A 23,928-nucleotide genomic window follows, 5' to 3' on the forward strand; every position below is an offset into this window, starting at 1 on the left:
CAGTACCGAGAGAGAGCGTTTGCCTCCCTTTTCCCAGTTCAGGGTACCTTACGTCTTGAACTTTAATTTACATCCACATCTCTTAGGGATCTTGTTAAACGAAGATTCTTATTCCATAGTTCTCGGCTGTGGCCTGCGTTTACACTAGCACGCTCCTAGGAGATGCTGATGCTGTCAGTTCTAAGTAATAACAGGGTCTTATAACACTAAGAAACAATGCTGAGAAAATTCATCTCCCAAATGAAGACAGACACTAGCAAAAGGATAGTTCTGGTTGAGAGGTAGCTGGTATTTCCAAAAAATGACTTGCATACCTCAAGTAGTTCTAGTGTTAGTGCACCCAGTTTTCTGTATGATTTTATGATAGAGATAAGCCATCATCTCATGCTAGCTTCCTAGGAAACCTCATGTTAGAAATTCATAATAGTTAGAAAATTGATTGGGTAGGATTTCTGACTCCCTTTACCTAGTTGTCCTGTGCCTTCTGATCACAGAACTGGTTATATGATGCCTAATGACAATTTCCTTATAAATGCCTGCCTTCTCTTAAGGAACTCGTGATTCCTTAGCTTTTTGTTAATTTAATGATTCTTACTAACATAAGGGCATTTCCTGCCTTGAGCAAATATGTGGTGTGTGTGTGTTTCTCTCTTACACATACACAGCATGTTCACATATCTTATACCATGTTCTTTTGTAAGAAACAAATGGATTATTTGTGCTCAATATGAGAATTCTAACTTTTATCAAGAATTCAAAGAAGCGGGATGAAATGATAATTACTGAATACATCATTAATTCTGGAAACACCTGCCTTAATTATAGGGTTTGTCTATATGAACTTATAGTCCTGGTTTAGGAACAAATGAAAATTCTATTTACTTCATAAATAATTTTGTCAAATAAGTTATATGAAAAAAGTTCCCATGTGTTTTTTCTTATAGACATTCAATGAGAATGTGAAGACGTTCTTACTGAAGCATGAGAAATGGCCTCTTTTTTTTTTTTTTTTTTGAGGCAGAGTCTTGCTCTTGTCTCCCAGGCTGTAGTGCAATGGCACGATCTCAGCTTACTGCAGCCTCTGCCTCCTGGGTTCAAGTGATTCTCCTGCCTCAGCCTCCTGAGTAGCTGGGATTACAGGCGCCCACCACCACACCCGGCTATTTTTTGTATTTTTTGTAGAGACAGGGTTTTGCCATGTTGGCCAGGCTGGTCTCAAACTCCTGACCTTGTTGTGATCTTCTCACCTCAGCCTCCCAAAGTGCTAGGATTACAGGCGTGAGCCACTGCGCCCGGCCAAGCTTATACTTCTTATTGACATATTTCTCAAGGTAGCTCTTCCTCTATTCCCTGAGGCAAAAATATTCTAAACAAAAATAATCCATTTACTTATATGAAGGTGTTTCCAAGAGTTTAAAAGAGCTGTATCAATGTAAGATGTTTGTTGTTTAAGCTTAAACACGTACTCACAAGGCAAAAAATCTGAAACTGCTAGTATTTTATCTCGCAGGCCATTTTCGTAAAGTAGGAGAATTACATATACCAAGTCACTTGGTGAATTGGTTTGAAGGGAAATGAAATTACCCCTATATTGGTAATAAGGAACAGTTTTGTTCATATCTCTTTGATGCCAAAAATATAGTATGTATTCTTATTTACTCTGTAGTGAAAAGGGTTGTGTAAAAATCACTAGGTATGAGCTACCAGAGCTAACTTAGAAAGGCTCTTTGCTTGATGGTTGCTGTATAGATGAACTATTAATAATAATTGTGATGATGGATGTTGAAAATTCAAAATGATGGTCTTTCTATCTGTAAGTATATTGCTTCCTAGAACCTTTCAGTGGCCCTTTTTATTAGAGGATATACTGGTAAAATCAATCCCCCTTAAAATGCTTTAGTTATTAGAGTAACAGCAACAACAAAAAAGTGGTAATTATAAAGAGCTTCCGTATTTAAGCACAGCCCCATTGCATGACCTTAAGAACAGTATTGTATCAGGATTCTAGAATTTTGATGGTTAAATATATGTGAGTGAATAACATGAAAAATTTTATACAGTTTTAAAAATAGTTTTACCTTAAATGCAAAATGACATGTATTAAGTAATTCTGCATAAGAATAACTGATCTAAATTTTAAAACGTATTTGTCTTTGATTTGGGATAATGCAATTAAGTGAAATTTGTCTTGATAAAAATCTGTTTCTAGTATCTTTGAACATTAAAAACAAGAGTTTATTTGTAATGTCTTTTTAAAAAACAGGGAATGTAGTTTTTCTTGTCAATAATCATTATAGTGTGAAAGTACTTGACTTCTATTGTTTAATGACTTAACTTGTAACATGAAACACCCATGAAATAAATACACAATTGAAATAAGTATATAAAAGAAAAAAGCTCAAGATCATTTATTGATAAGAGACAGGGATGGAATCATGTTAGCGCTTATCAAAACCAGTGTTTCAACATAGTGAGAATCAATGATCAGTGGCAAATAGGGTCATGCCAAAGGGAAATTGACAGCTCTCCGGGCCATGCTGCCTCTTATTCCACATTTCAACTTCACTCTAGTTAAATTTCAGTTAATCAATCATTTGAAGACCGAAGCAAACAACAACAAAAATCTGTAACCCACAGTTTTCGTGGGACATGGTTTTCTAAATGTTGTGTCTTTTCTTTTCTTTATATTGCTTGATACCAGATCATTTTTAGGAATCTCCATATTCCATAGGAGGAAAATTGCCAGTCTGAAAGCTCAGTGTCTTTAGCATTTTTTTTTGCTTACCACATGTTTGCCCTCTAGGTGCCAACCTGGATTCACTGGAGCAAGATGTACTGAGAATGTGCCCATGAAAGTCCAAAACCAAGAAAGTATGTTAAAATAATCTGAAATTTGCTTTCTCCCCCAACTACAGCAACAATCACTACCACTTGGTGCTTTTACAGCTCAGTCGTAACTGATTCATTTTGTTCTAATTATGGCTTAACCTCTCAAGGCATAAACCCATTCAATGTTACCTTATTTAACTGTCTCTCAAAGTGGGTCCCTAAGTCATCAATTTACAAGAATGGCCAGTCACGATGGCCCGTGATGCTGACAAACCATTGCAGGCAAGCCAACCGAGAAACATTTTCTTCCAACATGTGTGACCAAAGCCATCATATGGAAAACTGAGATGAATAAAACATCAGATTTCATTTTAAGGGGTTCCCTTTGAAAGAAGGCAACCACTTAAAGTGCTGGGATCTTTCCACCATCCCAACTTAACTGCAGTCTGTCCCAATTTTTAACCATCTGGGGGAAGTGCCAGAGACTGAAAGCCATGATCAGCGCAAAGATTCAGTTCCTGAGGGTGAACCCACCAAGTTTCAGTCAAATGACACTGAAGGAGCTTCTTTCTAGCATATATTCACCTCTTCTCTTTTTCTCTGTTTTTCTACCATTGTTTTTTTGTTTCTTCTCTCAGGTGCCCAAATGAGTTTACTGGTGATCGCTGCCAAAACTACGTAATGGCCAGCTTCTACAGTACGTCCACTCCCTTTCTGTCTCTGCCTGAATAGGAGCATGCTCAGTTGGTGCTGCTTTCTTGTTGCTGCATCTCCCCTCAGATTCCACCTAGAGCTAGATGTGTCTTACCAGGTCTAATATTGACTGCCTCTGCCTGTCGCATGAGAACATTAACAAAAGCAATTGTATTACTTCCTCTGTTCGCGACTAGTTGGCTCTGAGATACTAATAGGTGTGTGAGGCTCCGGATGTTTCTGGAATTGATATTGAATGATGTGATACAAATTGATAGTCAATATCAAGCAGTGAAATCATAATAAAGGCATTTCAAAGTCTCACTTTTATTGATAAAATAAAAATCATTCTACTGAACAGTCCATCTTCTTTATACAATGACCACATCCTGAAAAGGGTGTTGCTAAGCTGTAACCGATATGCACTTGAAACGATGGTAAGTTAATTTTGATTCAGAATGTGTTATTTGTCACAAATAAACATAATAAAAGGAGTTCAGATGTTTTTCTTCATTAACCAAACAGTTTGCATTGAGGCATTTTTTAAAAAAAGCATCAAGTAGGAAAATTAAAAACAAACATTTCACAGCAAATGAGATATCCTGGCTTCTGCTTATGTTGCTTAGGGAACAAGTAATTCAGGCACTAGTTTAAACAATTATTTATTTATGTTAGCATTTCTTTATGTTTCAAAAGTAATTTAGAATAAAATAGTTACTGTTGTTTAAATATTTATTTTGAGATATAACAACTGAACTATAGGATAAATATGTGTTTGTGTATATATATAAAACTTAAGGCAAAACTGGGAAATTTGGATAGATGTTCGTGGCTTCCTGAAGTTTTGAACATCATTCCTAAAAGACCCAATTCACATTGTACATAATTATATAAACCAAACCATGTATTTGTCCTATTGTGAACTGGATTTATAACTTCTGATCCTGGAGCTTTCAAAACATTGCATTTAAAATGCATATCATGTAGTTATCCATGTAAATGAAAGAATGGCAATTTTTTTCTGTAAAGGTTCAGAGAGCAAATATTTTAGGATTTGTGGTGACACCATCACTGTCACAACAACTCAAACCTACTATTGTAGCATGAAAACAGCGTAAACAATGCATAAAACTGATGTGCATGGGTGTGTTCCATTAAATCTTTATTTACAAAAGCAGACAGTGGGCTGGATTTGTCAACCACTGATTTAGATTGTCAATTGCTCACCCTGAAAAATATGTCACATAGTTTACTGCAGTTTAAATTCACCTAACATAAGAAACAGTGATATAAGTTGGTTATTTAGGGGTCCTGAAAGGATCAAATTTACCCTTGTTCTGATGCATGCAGAGAATAACTTTCTGTAATTCCTGTTAACAGTCATAGAAGTTTCCAGAATAAATTCTATAATGTATAATGGTAAGATTAGACCCATAATGTGCAATCATTTATTTAGGGAGGTAGTATTTATTTATTTACATAGGCTACGTATCAAAGACAACTTCCTAGGCCATTTTCTGTTGTGAAAAATTAGTAAATTGGCATTGCAAAATTTCCAAACAGCCTTCACTTTATTCACAAACATTTAAATAATATGCATTTAGTAGGGAGAATTTTTCTATCCACAGCTAAAGCGAATAGCTTGATTTAATTTTTAAGTTAATTTTTTAAAGATAGGATAGAAAATAAAAATAAAAGGGTAAAATAGAATGTTATTTAATACCTTAAAGCATTTCTCTTAGAAATGTGTATTTGTATTTAAATAACATAGACTCAGCAAATCCATGTGGCTGGATAAATACAGTAAAATCATACTTTAGATTTTAATGACAATTCTGATCACCTAAGTTACACTTACATTTTTGGTGTTAGAGTTTTACTGTGCTTTGAAGGCAATGTTCAGGCACTATATAAACAAAAGCATTAAAAATGAAGCTATTTCCCAGTGTAATTATGTAGTTAGATCTGACAGGAGCAACCAGAGAAAATATTTTCAACTTCTCTTTTAGACCGTTTGCTTTTTCAGAAGATATCATTTTAAAATAACCACTATGTATTTGTGAAGTTCAGAGTGTGATTCCTTAAATAAATTCTTTAGTATGCTTTCAATGCCACTTTTGGACGACATCCAGGAAAGCAGCATTCATATTTAACCTGATTTAACAAAGATTGATTGCACATTTATGAACAATATATGTAATGGCTGTGCAGCAGAGATGCCTCATGTCTGGAAAAGCAAGAGCTTCCAATCAGAAATTGCTTTCCAGTGTTGTCTTACTGAGAGTTAATGTTCTAACCTCTATGCCTTAAATTTTCAATTTTTATCTCTGCAAACCCCTACATAGAAGGCAGAAAAATAAATTTGTGCTGCTCTGAGAACTTTATGTTCAAGTAGCAATGAAAGCCAGAATAAAGATAGAGAATGTCACCATAGTGACCGTTTTAAAATTTAATTGTTTGTAGTCTTAAAGTCTGGAAAACATAAATTTTGAACACAAACTGGGGAAAGATAGTCCCCACCTTCAAAGAGAAACATTCAAAACTTACCAAACTGCATTTTCAGTTGAAAGATGACATTCTAAAGAATAGATAATTTTTTAAGTTTATTAACATAAAACTTACATTATTCAGATTTGATACAGTTGATTCTGGTCAGAATGTCCAATGGGCCATTTACTGATTTATAAAAACTGACTTAAAATATGAAAGAGAGGGACAAATGTATATTTTATAAGGCAGCCATTTGCCTTGAAATAAAACATTATCTTTATAGTACTTTCTAGGAAAATATTGTCAAGGTTAGTCAGCTTCAAATTTGACCTAACTTGACACAGAATTCCTAGTTGGAAAAAATTGTGTTCATCAATATATGGTGTGGGGTGTGTGTGTGTGTGTGTTTGTGTGTGTGTTCGTGTGTGCATCCACACATATGCGTGTGTATACAGGCACTCCATAATCAATGTGCAGATTTTAGGGAGGAAAAAAGAAAAAGCACCCACACTTTAATAGTTAGGGGCAGTACAGAGCAAGTATGTCATATATAAACTAACATACAATAGGACCTAATTATAGAATAGCTCAAATTTAGAATATTTTAAAAGATTGTAATTTTAGAACTTTTAGGAACATTCTCACACTGCGTAAATTTAGCAGATATCCTTAAAAGTAGTTTTGAATCACAGGTTACGAGTGCATCCATCATTTGCATGGATTTCTAAATGCAACCTGTTGAAATTATTCTTGTTCATCAAACATGTATCTTGCTAACAGTAGAATAGAGGAACACTTCACCTGTGACAAAATTGCCATAAATTCCAGCCAAGTGTTAGTGAGATTTTACTGTGTGTGTGTTTGTGAGTGTGCTTATGTACACATGGAATTTGGAACTAAGGAGAAAGTCTCCTGTTAATGTTTCAAAGGGCCCAGTGACACTACGGATTGGCATATGTGAAAAAAAAAAAGTATCTCCATTTTATAAAGGTAAGTCTAAAATTAAAAGACAGACACTAAATTGGTCCCGTTTAGAATTGGCATTGACAGAACTCCTTTCGAAATCTCAGCGGTACAGAAAGTCAAGACTTTAAGATTTTAAGTCTTTGAGATGATTAGCATAGACAGGCCCAAGATGTTAAAGAGGAAAATCCTAAATGTCTTCAAATTTTAACAGAAACCATAATTGCATGGATATATAATTTTTGTAAAAGAAAGTTGTTCTATTGTTCTTTCCTTTAATGCAATTGAAAATTTAAATTAACCTACAGGTTAATCAGTTTTCCTCAAGCAATTATAAAATCCTAAGACAAAGGATTCGTGAGTCAATATTTACTAGTTTCTGAAGACTTTTAGATTTAAATTAATTTTTTTATATTGCTCAGAGCACAGCAGGAAATCACATGTAGAAAAGGAAACTAGATTGTTTACAGTAAACTTTGTGTTTTTGAATTATTAATTTAATTTGAAAAATGTAGTGGCTAGGCAGAAGTTCAATAGGAAGCATGTGATTCTTAATGAGCCCAGGCCAACATTAGATTAAGTAGAACAGATAGAAAGTAATAACCTTTTCATAAAATGAAAAGTGCTCCTGTATTCTGCTTTTTTTTTTTTTTTTTTTTTTTGACTCACAATGAAAGAAATGTAGCTACCAATAGTAAAAATAAATTAGAACATTATTTGCTCTGGGTCTAGTGTGACTGATGCATGTTCCCTCTGCTTGTTTCCTTGTTAGGGCTTATGGCCAGAAGAGATTCCAGTTTTAAGTACCAATTTCCCATTGAATTATTTGAAATTGGAGCTGCCTGATATGAATGACTTCCCGTGAAATGAAATTATAGTTAGGCTGACAGACTTACCTATAAAACTGTAAATGCAGTAATATGTATGCATGGGCATGCTACTAATTTTATTGAAGACTTAACCAAGCTTTCTATGCAACTAATATAGATCATGAGCAGTGTTCATGTAGGCATGGAATCCTGACTCTCTGGAAAGAGTTTCTGTAGACATCGCTTGATTTTAACCCTTAAATTATTACTGACTGGTAGGAGAAAAAGGCAAGAGAAGGGAGGGGGTTCTAGAAGGAAAAGCTGGGTCCCACCTTCATGGAAATGAGTAAGGAAATTTATTATTGACTTACTTGGAAAATGAATATTTTCACGTTGATGTTCCAAAGTTTGTATGAAGAAAGCAAATGGGAAAAAAATGACCAGTTTTTGACCAATTGAGTGTTGCACGGAGGCAAGAGAAATTTATCTGGACTTGAAGAAATTATTTTGCTGTGAATATTGTGCAACCGAGTTAATCGTAACTAAATCCCCTAGCTTTTAATTTATGAAAAATATAGCTTATTTGCTTGTGTACACTGGACCCAAGGCAGAGGAAATTATTATATGTAATGCTTCCCATTATCCTTGTTTTGCAATGTACTTTTTGATATATGTGTGTGTGTGCATATATATATGCTTAAAATCTGGGAAGCTTTATTTCCTTAAAGGGCAGCAAGTTTTTAAGTTTTCAAGTATCCCCAGAACTTACAGAGTTTTTCTGGCCGTGAAACTAGCCAAAAGTAAACAAGAATACAGTAAGTGGCCCAGGGTACATCTCTTGATGTGTCTGCTACCCAAGCTGTTAACCCCTTCTGCTGTTTGCCAACATATTTCATGTCTCCTTTACTCCCCAGGCATGCCCAGTGAGGCATGTGTTTGCATAAGAAATATTTTGTTAATGAAAAATTAACATGTCCAAAGTCACTAAAAAGGTCCATGGCAGAGTCAGGACCCGAAACCAAGATGATTCCAGCACACTCATCTCCTGCATTTTCCCTCTCTATATGAGGTACTTTTTCCATGCCCAAATGCAAGTTTTTGTAAGAGAAACACCCCTCCACGGCATTTTTTCACACTTAAGAGATACCTTGCCATATCATTGAATAGCCCTTGTATCTCTCGAGGCAGTGATCAAAGAAAGAAAATATAGATCTCCGTTGATATGCTGTCTCTCCTGCCAACCTGCTTCTTGACCACACACATAGGCGCATGTACGCACACACACACACACAGAGAGAGAGAGAGAGAGAGAGAGAGAGAGAGAAAGGAAGTCCTAGAGCCTTCCGCATCATGAAATTTGATTATCAGTTTTGGTTTTGAGAATGAAAAGTGTCATCCCTGGAGATTTTTTTTTTTTTTTTTTTTTTTTTTTGGCCTTGTTTTCCCCCACTTCTTCAATGGAGCCTCTGCAGGTTCTGCTGTTCCTGCAATCCTGGAGTCTCTGGAGTCCCAGCTGCCAGGATTGCTGGCTCTTGGCTCATACCTTTGAGTCCACTTCCCTGGGCAGCCCTGCAGGTCCTCCGAGTGGCTGTGTGCATGGGAGTCCAGCATTCTGGAGAAGTGATTTCGCTGGCTCTCTGTTATTTAAAGGAGTAGTAAGTCAAGATGAAAAACCCTAGGAACTGGATCTTTCCCACTTATTTTTTATTTACAGTTTGAAAAAAGTGAGGCGTAGAATTGTCCTTTGCCATACAGAACTTATATGAGAAAAACTAGAAGGAGTCTCCAGTGTCCCAAGCCCCTGTTTGGGGTTTTGGGCCAGAAGCATTTGTTGCTTTCTGTGAATGAAACAGGCAAGTGATGAGGAAAGTGGAAGATTAGAAGAAGTAAAAGAGATACAGCTAAGAAAATAATTACATAACCAATGAGCAAGAAGTATTCGAGGCCAACTACCCACAAACAATCAAAAATCCAAGTCCAACCTGATAACATTTTCAGAACAAATTACCATCCTCTTGGCTTCTGCTCCTGCCTCTGCCAATGGGTGTCTTTGGGTAAAAAATAATTAATTAATTTAATTTAATAAAATTCACCTCCTTGGAACTTTGCTTCTGCCTTTTAAAAAGGAATGAAATAGTATCAAATGCCTTTTCTGATTATAAAAATAATCTTTCCATTCCCACACAAGGAAATAATGTAGGGTATAGTTCAGCAACAGAACTTCTCCCTCAGTAAGGTCTTTTAAGGGTTAATAAAGACACAGTGTGCTGGTATTTTGCACACCTCATAAAAAGAGAGGTTCCCTATGTGGACTCACAGAGGCGTACCTGAGCACTGCTTCTTAACCACACACCATTTGTCTGGTTCAATGTGCACGCACAGAGAGCCATAATAGTCATGTGTAATGTGTTTTGGAGTGCAGTGTATTGCTCTTTTCTGAAACTTTTTCCCTTTCTTTCTTTTTTTTTGTCAACTTTCTGCATTGGCAGAGCATCTTGGGATTGAATTTATGGGTATGGACCAATCATCATTCCTTTTAGCGTGCAGAATTTAGAGCCTATGAGCTGAAATCTTTTTCCCTTCCTACTCTTACCTTTCAGTTCCTAACTAATTTCCTTTTTCTTTAGAAGGGATCATACAGCTATAACAATGATTTCTCTGCATTCAATCTATGATTAGTTTACTGAAATGTTACCGAGTGCAGCAGTTTTTAGATTCCCAAGCATCCTTCACTTAGAGTTTAAAAGTACCCCACCTGCTGCAAATTCACATATATCCCACGCTGCTTAACCCACTGATTGGATCTAGCTCTGCTGTTATATAAAAGCTGGGGTAAGTAGTAGTAGCACATAAAGGATACAGGGGAAATCTACTCAGAGTCCTGAGAACAAAAGACTTTTTAAATCCAGCTGCTTAAAAAACACACAGCATCTTAGCCTGGTAGGATTTTTGGCATACAATGTAAAAATCATCTATTTAATATAAACAATGTAATGTATATAGAAAGCCCTTACATTACAACACAATATTAAATGCACAGACTTGAATTACTCATTTTCTGAAGATACTCAAGTACCACCCTAGTCAACTTCATTATCTTATAAGAAGGAAATAGAAAACAGAAAGAAAGCAGCCTTGAGTTATTTTAGGTGGAGATTCCAGTGGTAATGGAATTAAATTTGAGCCCTGAAGATTATCCAGACAAGTAATCAAATAGAAAATTTCACACTGTAAAAGTAAAAGAAAAATATATGAGTATACAACACACTTTTTTGGAAGGCCTTCATCCTGCATAGTTGGGATTGAAGACCAGTCTCTGGGGAGTAAGGAGCTGTGCTACCTTCCCAGAGACTCCACAGGGCCAGGCCGGTCAGTCTCTCTCAACGCCGCCTGCAGTCCTGGACCATGGTTGGGTCAGTGACACAATGTCCTGATTCTCAGAATATCTAGTCCCCATCCAGCTGGCTTCAGGGACATCATGCAGCAGGGGCATCCTACAGCCGCTGCCTTCTTTTGGATGATAATGTCACAGGCTGCACATAATGTAGTTTCCAGACTTTGCGGGCAATAAGGCAGTTGCAAGCTCTAGCAGCTACAGGGATTACTCAATGACTTGCCCATTTCTTCCTCAAAAAAAAAAAAAAAGGAGTAAACTATCAATTTGATGAGAAGCCCCCAGGTGCATGTGAATGGGCCTTTGTGCCTTGCAGAACATCTCCCAAGAGGGACAAACACAAGGGGGAGCACCTCTATTACTAGGGAGCACATTGTGTACTGAGAGGGGAGCTATCTATTGGAGATTTTTCCCTCAGGGAAAAAAAAAATTGTCCCACTTATGAAACGGATCATTGGCCTATCCTGCAGGGAGGGAAAAAAATTCTACCATTACCCCATACCCTTCTATCCTTAACAGCATATTTCTCATTTTTATAGCTGGAGGGTCTGACTATAGAATGTATTGTTTCTGTCCCCAGCAGTAAAGTGAAAGATATTTGAGATATATAACTTCCCCCTCAGTAAGATCTTCTTCAGTAAGATCTTCTATGGGTTAGGAAAGACACAGGGTGCTGCTATCCGCGTGCTTCTCAAAGGTACAGTTTCCAGAGGCTCATAGTTCCAGGCTTGCCGGTGTACTAAACCAGAACATCGCATCCTTCAGGAAAATCAGACCTTAAAGGTCAAGTACAACTCAGAAAGGTAAGGGCTCTGTTTCTTGGCCAGGCCAGATCAGACTGAAAAATGTCCTTGATCTGGAAACATGTTAGTCCAGCCAAACCATGAAGACTCTGGGGCATTTGTGCTCATTCAGAGACAGACCCACCGATCGGAATGACAGACTCTTGTTTTTAGCCCTGTCTCTAATTTGCTCTTCCCCAGTTGACCTGACACATAAGAAAAAAATTAATATGGGGAAAAAAGAGGTTAAAGAATCCATTGTTTATATTATTTTTCACCAAGTATTTTTCCTTGATCACATTCATAGTGTGGGATCACCTGATTGAGCCAAACCGTGAAAAATTCAAATAGCAATGTGGATAAGGGTTGTAGTGCATCTGGTCAATGCTGATGTGAATACAAGATTTTAATCCCACGTCTGTATTCTATGGGCCTTTGCTTGAATCAGCTCATTCTAGTGCTGTTACATTACCCTTTGGCCTTTACTGAGCTACCTCTTTATTTCCATGAAATGATCATTTTACTGGAAAATGTGTGTCTGCCTACACAGCATAGAAAGAATGCGCCCGTCATCATGCACCATATGTTTCCAAACGCAGCTCAATCTATTCTTCTGTAATTAACAACAACCAAAAGACAACTTGTCCCAAGAATCCCTGAAAGTATGCATGATGCCTTTTTCCCATTTAGCCCTTGTCCATGTCCCCATTTTTGAAGTTTGCAGAAGCACTTTCCCAGCTTCTTTCTAAAGATAGGATGTTAAGATGTCAGTAGACAAGAATAAACACAGGCTTGCCCATCGTCAAAGAAGAAAACAATAGGGTAAGGAAAAGAGGACAGTCATACAGGGCCTTCATCTCTTGGCAATAATACCTACACTCCTATTTCTTCACCAACTCATCACAGCCCAGGGAGCTGTGCTCTGCGTCCTGGGTCCCACGGAGAGAAGGACCAGTGGGGTGACAGCTCTGCTTCTTAGACATGTATCCTAAAACCTGATCAGGATACCAAGGTCAGGAAGGGAGGCTACAGCAGCAGCATCAACCAGATAACACCCCAAAGAAATTAATTCCCTGTCCTGTGGCTATGGGGGAGGGGAGGCAGCAGACATACGCAATTAACATTTAAGCACTCACATTCCATGTCCTCATCTGACTTTTGCTGCACACAAAATCCGTGATACCAACTCAATATCTCCTGGTGCATTGTTTCACCGCAATGCGCCAGCCGCTTCGCTTTCTAACTGTGGCTTCCACATGACTGCTAGCTTAGATTAGGAGTTATGCTGTATGGAATGACCCTTCCAACTTTGCATCCACCTTTTCTTCCCACCCAAGCATTTCCTCCCTCTGGTTTTCTTTTCTTTCTTTATTTTTCCTCCCTTAGTATCAGGCATGCTGTGCCAGGGACTTCAGATGGCTCCTTAACTTTTAACCTTGTTTTCCCTTCCTCGGTCTCTCTGTCATTCTGTCAGTCTGTCTGTCCTCTTGGTTTGTTTTTCCTTTCCACCTCCAACCCTTTTGATTTGTTTTTGTATAATCTATGCAGCATTCTAGTCCTTTACCCACTGACTTCTCTTTTCCTTCTCCTCCTGTTAATAATCAGTGCTATATTAATTTGATTTGACAATGTTCTTGACCTGTTTACTGGAATTTGATTATAATGGGCTCGGCTTGTAGGAAATGTTTTGTTTCATGATAAGGTCCACTGTATCCTAGAAATTAAAATTCACTTTTTCATTTCAAGAAAACTTCCTGCAAGCTGCCTTCTCTCAAAAGAGAAAAAGGTGTAGTTAAAGGTGTAGTTGTGCCACTGCAGATGTAATATGGAAATATGCTTTGAGGGTCCCTTGTTGATGTCCAGAATAGTCAGCTGTTTGTACAGTATTCCCCAGTTCTTGACCAATTTATTGATCATAATGGCAAGTGAACAGCTTACACTGCTTATTTCATACCAGTTGAGTTCTCTTTCTGAGTGAACCTGTGAAGATCTTCCAATAAATGTAATTAGACTCACCGGAAGCTTAGGTCCTAAGGGATCAGGGTCCCTATTAAATCAGCAAATCTTGTTAATAACCTGACCTACCTTAGTGTAATCAACTTATCCCCCAAAGAAACTAACTCACAAATAGAAAAACTTCTATGAATTAGAGACTGATCGCATTTTGGGTGCAGTAGTATCTTTAGTTCAAAGTTCTAAGTGTCACGTTTCCTTAGTATAATCTACATTAGCTCATTTGCCAAGTTGGCCAACGTATGAATGTGCACTCTATTCCAAATCACACATCATTTGTACTGGTGACCTCTTTGGACAAATAAAACTTGTTTCTAAGTACAATTGGTGGAGTAATTAGAATTGTCTTCCAAAGGACAAGTCTCCATTTGGGCCCATAACTGTCCTACCCATCACATAGGATTTTCTTTGATACAGTGCCCTGCTACCTCATATTGTATTGCTTCTTGTGTTCACATTTTACTGTTAAATCACAGAGAGCCTGACTCAATTTACTAGTTAACTACAAGCCAAGTTCATATTTGCAAATGTCTTTGAATTTAATATATTTAAGTTAGAAATGACTCTTTGTAAAGACCACTGGATATAAAGTGATGATATAAAATAGCTGGGAAATACAAAAAGGCCAGGGGCTGGGGGATAAAGAGGGGAGGAAGGGGGGCGCCCAGTGATGCCAATCCCAGCTCCTTTAATTGGTGTTGATTCCTGTTGTCTTTGCAAGAGCTTTTTATATTTTATTTTGCAAGAGACTACAAAAAAAAAATAAATAAAACTACAGAGTTTTAACCAAATAGTTATTTTATAATTAATGTTTATGATTTCCAATTTACTATCAACTATATATATATATATCTATAGGTTATAATTAGAAGTAATTTCTGAGCATAATATTTGTATTGTAAATGGCCCCAGCTGGCTTTTTTGTATTTATGTTCAAAGCATAGTGCAGAGCATGTTGTACCTTAGCTATGTGTGTAAACGTAAAGAATTGTCATGTGTTTATTTTCTTGTGAACATGGACAATGTCATGCAGCATGCCCACTGTTTGGTTGTAGTCAGTCCTGGCAAGTGGAAGTGACCTGTGATGACATCTGTTCTCATCCCTTTCCAGAGGCGGAGGAGCTGTACCAGAAGAGAGTGCTGACCATAACCGGCATCTGCATCGCCCTCCTTGTGGTCGGCATCATGTGTGTGGTGGCCTACTGCAAAACCAAGTAAACCTTCTTTCTCCATGCCTTTCTCTCTCCTTCATGCAGAGACAGCTTAGATGGCCAGGGCTTTTCAGAATCTGAGCTCCACAGCCTAGTCTTGGGGATAAAAAAAAAAAAAAGGAGGGCAGGGGGAGATTATTTCCTCTGAATAATCCATTTTGAGGATGTCTCCTAAACACAGAAATAGAAAGCTGTTTGCCTATTCGTGTAAAGATTTCTGTTCAATGACCACAGCCCCTGAGTGGATAAAGGGTTGGAGGGACAGGCTTGTATGGAAGGTATGTGTTTGGGTGGGACAGAGTGCAGGCACCTCATTCTAAAAGGAGAGGGAGCATACCAAAAGTCCATTTGAGGGCTTTGGTATAATTAAGTTATCCCCAAAAGAAACTAACTTTCACCTAGAAAAACATCTATGAGTTAGAGACTGATGGCATTCAGGGTGCAGTAGTACCTTCAGTTCAAAGGACTACTGAGAACAAATCCAATTTACACTGAAAATTATGAGATAAAGGAAACCTTTCGTGGTATCTGAAATGCAGTTTTATGAGTTGTAGTGATGATTATTATTATTTTTAAATTCTATCTAATTAGGTTGCCAGTATGAATGTTCTCACAGCGTGAGATGTAAAAAAGGAATCTCAGGGGAGGAAAATCAAGCAAAACTTTCTTTGAAAATGTAAAAGAGAAAACATTAGAATAGATTTGGGTTCCCTATGTTTGGTCTTGAAGTTTGGTCCATGTTAACACATTCAATTACTATGTGACATGGATTCTCTTCACTTTTCTTTCCTACATATAACTTACATTTCAAGCCTAATATGTTAAATTAACAAGGTTTTTGAAAAAATGTTGCTGCATGATACTCTGTTGCCAAATCATCCATGGGAATATTTCATAATCTGAATGTTGCATTGAGGAAGAAAAATAATATGCTTTTATGCCACAAAATCCAAAGCATGGATTGTATTTTCTCAATGTCCCATGATTTAGTGTGTTGCCAGAATTAAGGGATAGAGATAGGCCTTCCTGGAGTCGACCTGGTGAGTCTCATTAGATTCCATCTCAATATTCGCTGCCTAATTGCACAAAAAGTGTTGCCAGAGTAGGAACATGTTACAATTGTGCCAAAATCCATTGGCAAAATATGTCCACATTCTCACTCGTATACATGGGATACACTCACAAACATGCTAACTGTGTATATTCAAAACTCAGTTCATTTTCTTAAGAGACCCCAGGAAAAGCTATAAATGAAATCACTGTTATAAATTCTACAGCCCATTTTTTTTTTTTTTTTTTTAGACAGAATCTGGCTCTTTCACCCAGGCTAGAATGCAGTAGCACAATCTCAGCTCACTGCAACCTCCGCCTCCCTGGTTCAAGTGATACTCATGCCTCAGCCTCCCGAGTAGCTGGGACCACAGGTGCACACCACCAGCCCGGCTAATTTTTGTGTTTTTTATAGAGACAGGACTTCTCCATGTTGCCCAGGCTAGTCTCAAACTCTTGGACTCAATTGATTCTCCTGCCTTTGCCTCCCAAAGTGCTAGGCTTACAGCAATGAGCCACCGCTCCCAGCCCAGCACAAATTATTATATAAGACAAATAAGTGTTCATTTGTAAGACTTAGGCAAAGATAGATTGATTAGGAAATTTGTGATTTTAGTCAATTATCAACTTATTTGTGTTATCCTCTTTTTTTCTTTTCTCTCAGTAAAACAGCTAAATTTCCATAAGAATCCCAGGTGGCTTTTAAAATCTATTTGGTAAGGATGTGTGGTTTCACTTATTCTGGGATACAGTAGACACACTCCCTTCCCTCTTCCTCATCACCAATCTACTGCCTTGAGCATAGGTGTTGGTAGAATAAAGACTTGGCTCTACTATGAAATGAAAATAATCAAAAAAAATAAATGCTCCCTTTCTTATGTCCAGGAAACAGCGGAAAAAGCTTCATGACCGTCTTCGGCAGAGCCTTCGGTCTGAACGAAACAATATGATGAACATTGCCAATGGGCCTCACCATCCTAACCCACCCCCTGAGAATGTCCAGCTGGTGAATGTACGTTGACTCTGGCCAGTGGAAAAAACTGAGCCTCTCTCCTCTGTTCAGACGCCTTGAAGTTTATTTTCGAAAGCTCTTAAGCTTTTAGCTGCTGCCATTAATCACCATGGCTTCTAGGAATCCAGGTTTTTGCCAGGAGAAAATAATGGGAACATTTTTTAAAGTGGATTTGGTTACTGTAAAATCAGCACATTTCCTCTTATAAAGTGTTCATTAAGGGGTTGGAATAATAGTGTTGGGTTTGTTCTGCAAGGAGGCCATAGCTGGGGCTTGCGTGGAGAGAGTGGGGAGAAAACAAATTTAATAGTACAATAATCAAAAAGAATGTTTTCATATATAACTTGGAAATACAGGCTACTCCATTCTGTAACTGATTAGTACAGATAACTGAGCAAAGAGCTTCACAGTTATTTTCTTAGGGGCAATTCACAGTGCCTGATGATTTATACTGGTTATGATTTCCAAAGGATTCTGATTTCCTTTAGGGCGTGGAAAGGTCAAGTGACTTATCAAACACCCTTCTCAGTAGCAAAAGAAGAGTGTCATGCCAGCTTCTTCCCTGGCCCTTGCTAAATGATGTCAAGCCCTCCAGATAAAATATATCCATAATCATTAAAATATTTTGTTCATACCGTACCAAACACTCAGCATTCACTTTTTTAAATACAACTAGATCATAGAATATTAGGTTCTGGAGAGTTTGAAGATAGTATCTTTCAAATCTCTCTTTTTCTTTTTACAGATAAGGGCCAGAGCTGCACTATCTCTTGGCTTTTGGAGTATTGCTCTTTATATTCCAGCATCATCCTTCTTGTTTTCAAATTATTGCTCTGATGTATGGTTTTTTTAACACACAAAGCTTGAAGCTTATATTGTAGTACCATTTCTATCCTATAGAAAAAGGCATATTTTGAATGGAACAGATACATCATAGACCCAACTACAGAGTTGGTGGTTACTAAACTATCAGCAAGTCTTGTAGCAAAAACCTTCGAGACTTTGTTGGAGCAAAGTGCTTATAGGTTAACACACTCTGTTGCTTTTTCACCCTCTAACAGTGTTCATCACAATGTTCTCCACATTTGATAACGATATTCACTACAAAAGGAACTATAATCTGTCACTCTGCATGTTATAATATATAAACGGTAGAATGACTGCCTGGATTACATTTTCTGCTCACATTGTGCATCTTTGGGCTTTAACCTTTCGCAACCTTATTTCTTCAATATAAAAACAGATCTAAAAATAATACCTACTTCACAGACTCCTTGTGAGCCTTAAATAAGGTAATTTGCATAAAACACTTAGCCTAGTGGCATTTTGTGAGTGTTCAATAATTGTTAAGTATTTTTTTCATTAGATTCACTGAGCTTATGTTGCGTCCCAAGAAGCAATAGTGAAATGCTGCAGGGACTAGAAGTAGGTCACCGTGTATCCTTTCCTTAAATCCAGCTAGCTGTACTTCCCAGGAAGACCCACATGGAATAGCCTTTCCACTAAGAGAACCAGCCAGAGTTTCAAGCATAATTCAAGCTGTATATTTTTGGATCTCCCTGAATATATTTAGAGCCCACAGACCGTCAGATTATAAAGTGCCTTATTTCATCAAAGAGTATTCCTTTCTATTGGTTTTCCTACTATTTAACTCAATTTGGTATAAATACTAACAAACAGCAATTAAAACACAACTTCAAAAAGGGGCCTCCCTCCCTAATAGAAACAGTAAAAACTACTGTGGTTTGCTGATGAAAATAAAGTAGACTCTGACTAGGCGCGGTGGCTCACACCTGTAATCCCAGCACTTTGGGAGGCAGAGGTAGGCAGATCACCTGGGGTCAGGAGTTTAAGACCAGCCTGGCCAACATGGTGAAACCCCATCTCTGCTAAAAATACAAAAATTAGCTGGGCATGGTGGCATATGCCTGTAATCCCAGCTACTCGGGAAGCTGAGGCAGGACAATCGCTTGAACCGGGAGGTGGAGGTTGCAGCGAGCTGAGATTGCACCACTGCACTCCAGCCTGGGCAACAGAGTGAGACTCCATCTCAAAAAAAAAAAAAAAAAAAGGAGAAGAAAAGAAAAGAAAGAGAAAGAAAGAAGAAAGAGAGAAAAGTAGAATCTACCTGCATTAAATAGAAATGTCCTCCATATATTATGTGCTTTGTCAAGATGTGTGCGTTGACAACAATTGTTAAGTCCCTTATCAGTAGCCTTGTTAGCCCTACCACTGCTAACAAGTTAAACATTTCAATGACATTAGTAGGGCAACATGGGCATTAGGAAATGGTAGGAGAAAGGCCCAAAATATAGAGGTTTTAAATATTTTTTCTAGTGCTTTGAAATTTGAAATTACACAAACCATCTGTCTGCTTCTATTTCACTCAAATAGCATTTAGCCTTCTTTGACTTGCAATACCGTGAAACAAATGAATATTGGATGCATATTTGTATGGAATTCTAGTCATGTTATTAATTTAAAATAAAATAGAAGAAATAGGACTTTTGCTGATAAAATGTAGTTGGGATGATGGGCCATACATTGGATGCACATCCAGAGAGTTTTTTGTTTTTTTTTTTTTAACTCTATTCATCTAATCTAAAAGCCACAGTAGGCAGGACAGGATTTTCCATCTGGCCATTGGGGAAATGGAATTTATAGCAAAGCATCTGTACAAAAATAGATTTGTGTGTTTGTGACAGTGTTAGCGTTTTTATTTACATGACAATATTAGTGCTTTGATTGACATGAATCTACATGAATCTTCAAGTTGTGTCTCTTTGTTTATCCAGCAATATGTATCTAAAAACGTCATCTCCAGTGAGCATATTGTTGAGAGAGAAGCAGAGACATCCTTTTCCACCAGTCACTATACTTCCACAGCCCATCACTCCACTACTGTCACCCAGACTCCTAGCCACAGGTATGAGAATTTAAAAATTCCACGGCTTTTCTCTAAGAATGAATTGTTGCACATTGCCTTTTGACATCACTGCCTAAGAAAGGAGGCAGTGAAATGGATGCTCTTTGGGCACAACAGATTTTGAAAATCAACTGGCTTTGCCCTTAATTCCTGCGTAAATTTGAACCTCAATTAGGTAACTTCACAGGGCCGTCGTTTCCCATTCCTGAGATTGTCTTGACTCATGCCCTGCTACTCACCGAATTGCTACACTGGGACAAGTCTGTCTTTGGCTCTGCAAAATACTTGGAAGTCGATTTCTTTCAGTAATTGGATTGCCCTGGGAAATGCACATGAGAATTGGTTAAATAGTGGAACCCTAAATTCTCAAATGCCCTGGTGATCCCCACCTGAGTGCACTTACTCTACCAAGACCAACACTAGATCTCCAAATGTAGCTCATACAAGGAAATGTTTCTTTAATCTAAGCCCCTCAAGAACAGAGAGATTATAATTATACACTGAGGAGTGCCATTCGATAAATATTTATTGAATGAGTGAACAGGTGAATATACTGTATCCTTACAAAGCCAATCTGAATCAAGATCCTCTCTATAGCAAATTACCTTTGTGGCAATTCTATTCGGAGACAAGTGATGTTACAGTGAAATCCGGGTTCATCAGTAGTTTGAAACATTTGTCAGAATCCATTCCTTTCATTTCCATTCTTTGCATATAATTTTTGGACGAAATATCTGATTGCCTCTCCCATTTCCTCCGCAGCTGGAGCAACGGACACACTGAAAGCATCCTTTCCGAAAGCCACTCTGTAATCATGATGTCATCCGTAGAAAACAGTAGGCACAGCAGCCCAACTGGGGGCCCAAGAGGACGTCTTAATGGCACAGGAGGCCCTCGTGAATGTAACAGCTTCCTCAGGCATGCCAGAGAAACCCCTGATTCCTACCGAGACTCTCCTCATAGTGAAAGGTAAAACCGAAGGGCAAAGCTACTGCAGAGGAGAAACTCAGTCAGAGAATCCCCGTGAGCACCTGCGGTCTCACCTCAGGAAATCTACTCTAATCAGAATAAGGGGCAGCAGTTACCTGTTCTAGGAGTGCTCCTAGTTGATGAAGTCATCTCTTTGTTTGACGGAACTTATTTCTTCTGAGCTTCTCTCGTCGTCCCAGTGACTGACAGGCAACAGACTCTTAAAGAGCTGGGATGCTTTGATGCGGAAGGTGCAGCACATGGAGTTTCCAGCTCTGGCCATGGGCTCAGACCCACTCGGGGTCTCGGTGTCCTCAGTTGTAACATTAGAGAGATGGCATCGATGCTTGATAAGGACCCTTCTATAATTCCAATTTGCCAGTTATCCAAACTCTGATTCGGTGGTCGAGCTGGCCTCGTGTTCTTATCTGCTAACCCCGTCTTACCTTCCAGCCTCAGTTAAGTCAAATCAAGGGCTCTGTCATTGCTGAATGTCATGGGGGGCAACTGCTTGCCTTCCATCCTATAATATCTATTTTATGAAATTCCAAGAAGGGATGAATAAATAAATCTCTTGGATGCTGCGTCTGGCAGTCTTCACGGGTGGTTTTCAAAGCAGATACTGCCTTCAAGATGGCCCTTTATTCCAGAATGTTTTGGCTTTCCTTTGGGGAGATTGGGTTGGGTTGGGGGAGTTATAGCAAAGGTAAAATGAAGAATGGAGGAAAGTAAACAAAGAGATAGTAAATAGTAATATTGAATTCATAGATTCTCTTTCTCCATTTTCACCTGAGCTGGAAGATGACCAGTATTGCTAGCCCATCAGTAAGCTGTTACCTGTTCCTATTTGTTTGCAAGTCTGCTGGGTTTTACTTTATTTTATTGTCATCTCAGGCTAATCTTTGACCATCTACTAAAAGGTTTACATAATGTCATATCCATACTTATGTGGTAGTTACATGGGAGGAGTTGACTTTGATAGTCTTTCCACTCTTGGACTGGGAAGTACTTCCAATAAAAAATAACACATTCTGGGCTTGAAGGCCTGTTGCTTACTTTTGCAAGGGCCTTTCCTTCAAAATAATATTTTAGAACTTTGTGGAATTTATGAAATCAGAGGTAAGCTATTACCTGTTTGTTTGCAAGTCCACTGAATTTTATTTTATTTTATTTTATTTATTTTTATTTCATTTTATTGTCATCTTAGTCTAATCTTTGACCATTTACTAAAAGGTTTACATAATGTCAAATCCATACTTATGTGGTAGCTCCATGAGTAGAGATGACTTTCATAGACTCTTTCCACTCATGGACTGGGGAGTACTTACAATAAAAAATGACAGGCTGGGCGCGGTGGCTCACACCTCTAATCCCAGCACTTTGGGAGGCTGACATGGGTAGATCACTAGGTCAGGAGATCAAGACCATCCTGGCCAACATGGTGAAACCCCATCTCTACTAAAAATACAAAAATTAGCTGGGTGTGGTGGTGCTTGCCTGTAGTCCCAGCTACTAGGGAGGCTGAGGCAGGAGAATTGCTTGAACCCAGGAGGTGGAGGCTGCAGTGAGCTGAGATGGTGCCACTGTACTCCAGCCTAGGCAACAGAGCAAGACTCTGCCTCAAAACAAACAAACAAAAAAATTCCGGGCTTACAAGCCTGTTGGTTACTTCTTCAAGGGCCTTTCCCAAAAAATGATATTTTAGAATGTTATGGAATTTATGAAATCAGAGGTTTCCCTGCAGCCAATCTATGAAAAAGTAGGTAGGGTTTAAACTGTTTTAAAACTTTAGTCTTAAATTCATACTTTTTTTATGTATTAAGGAAGTCTATCCATTCTGTTTCAATCTTTTTTTGAAACATGAAAAGGAAGTTAGAGATGAAATCATTCTTCATCACTACAAGTGATATTCATCCTTAAATGTTGACATTTCCCCACCGTGCTGGGCTTCTAGATGAACTCTATGACTACGAAATATTCCTGAACCTAGAGATTATGGAGAGAAAAGATGAATCACTTTTATATGTTGGTTGAATTTAAATTAGCATTTCTCAGAGAGCTTAATTTAAGTACCCCCAAAGCCGAAAGTTTGAAGACTCAAGGCCCACATATTTCAATTTCTCAGGCACGTTCCCAGTTTAGAGGCAGCTAGCTCTCACATCTGTATCACTGTGAATCCTGGAGAAGCAGGGAGGTTCATAGGTTTTCTGTTCCTGTTAGCGAGAGTTGAGATGATGGCATTCATGTCATTTCAGGTCACATCAAATTAGACTCCGTGAATGCCAGTGTGAAGAAAAGAGTCGTTCAGTGTTGTGCGTTGGTAGCATTTTTTATCAAAAGCTGAGAAATGTGACTCTGAATAAGCCACGTCTTCCTCAGTGCCAAAAGTCAGGACTTCTTATACTGGGGGAAGAAAGCATGGTGTGGTGAAAACAGTGTGCTCGGTGTCCTGATGGCAAGAGTCACTGAGCGTTATCAGACATAACATGATAGAAGGTAACAGGGTACAGCCAACCCTTGAGGCATCATGAAAGAGATTAACCAAAGACTGATATAGCTGTGGGTTTTGGAAGAGAGATAGACCAAAGATTGGACATAACCTCCATTGTGGTAACTGTGAAGCCAACATTAATTAGGTTCTCTCAGGCTTACCTTTGACTGTGTTTGTTGGACACTGGGATGGATAGTTCCAAATTGAATGTTAACTAGTTGCATTTCATGGAAAAAATGAAAAGCACACAAATGTATGACACTGTTGTCAGGTATAAATCTAAGTTACTATGCTCT

The 23,928-nt window shown here is 38.2% G+C and overlaps 1 protein-coding gene across 5 annotated transcripts in view; it reads left to right on the plus strand.

Annotated features, from left to right (window-relative positions):
* LOC116461984 (pro-neuregulin-1, membrane-bound isoform) overlaps nt 1-23,928 on the plus strand; it is a 231,432-nt gene that overhangs the window by 196,719 nt on the left and 10,785 nt on the right. For 3 of the 5 annotated variants that reach the window (XM_032144112.2, XM_032144111.2, XM_032144115.2), the window contains 6 exons: nt 3,468-3,526; nt 10,274-10,297; nt 15,085-15,187; nt 17,120-17,246; nt 20,042-20,172; nt 20,935-21,141. In XM_032144112.2, coding sequence (XP_032000003.1) covers nt 3,468-3,526; nt 10,274-10,297; nt 15,085-15,187; nt 17,120-17,246; nt 20,042-20,172; nt 20,935-21,141 — 651 coding nt within the window. Of the gene's footprint in view, nt 1-3,467; nt 3,527-10,273; nt 10,298-15,084; nt 15,188-17,119; nt 17,247-20,041; nt 20,173-20,934; nt 21,146-23,928 lie in introns of those variants that run through there. The other 2 variants (XM_058433435.1, XM_032144113.2) reach the window with 2 other exon arrangements.

This window comes from Hylobates moloch, unplaced genomic scaffold, assembly GCF_009828535.3.
Source record: "Hylobates moloch isolate HMO894 unplaced genomic scaffold, HMol_V3 SCAFFOLD_22, whole genome shotgun sequence".
NCBI lineage: Eukaryota > Metazoa > Chordata > Mammalia > Primates > Hylobatidae > Hylobates > Hylobates moloch.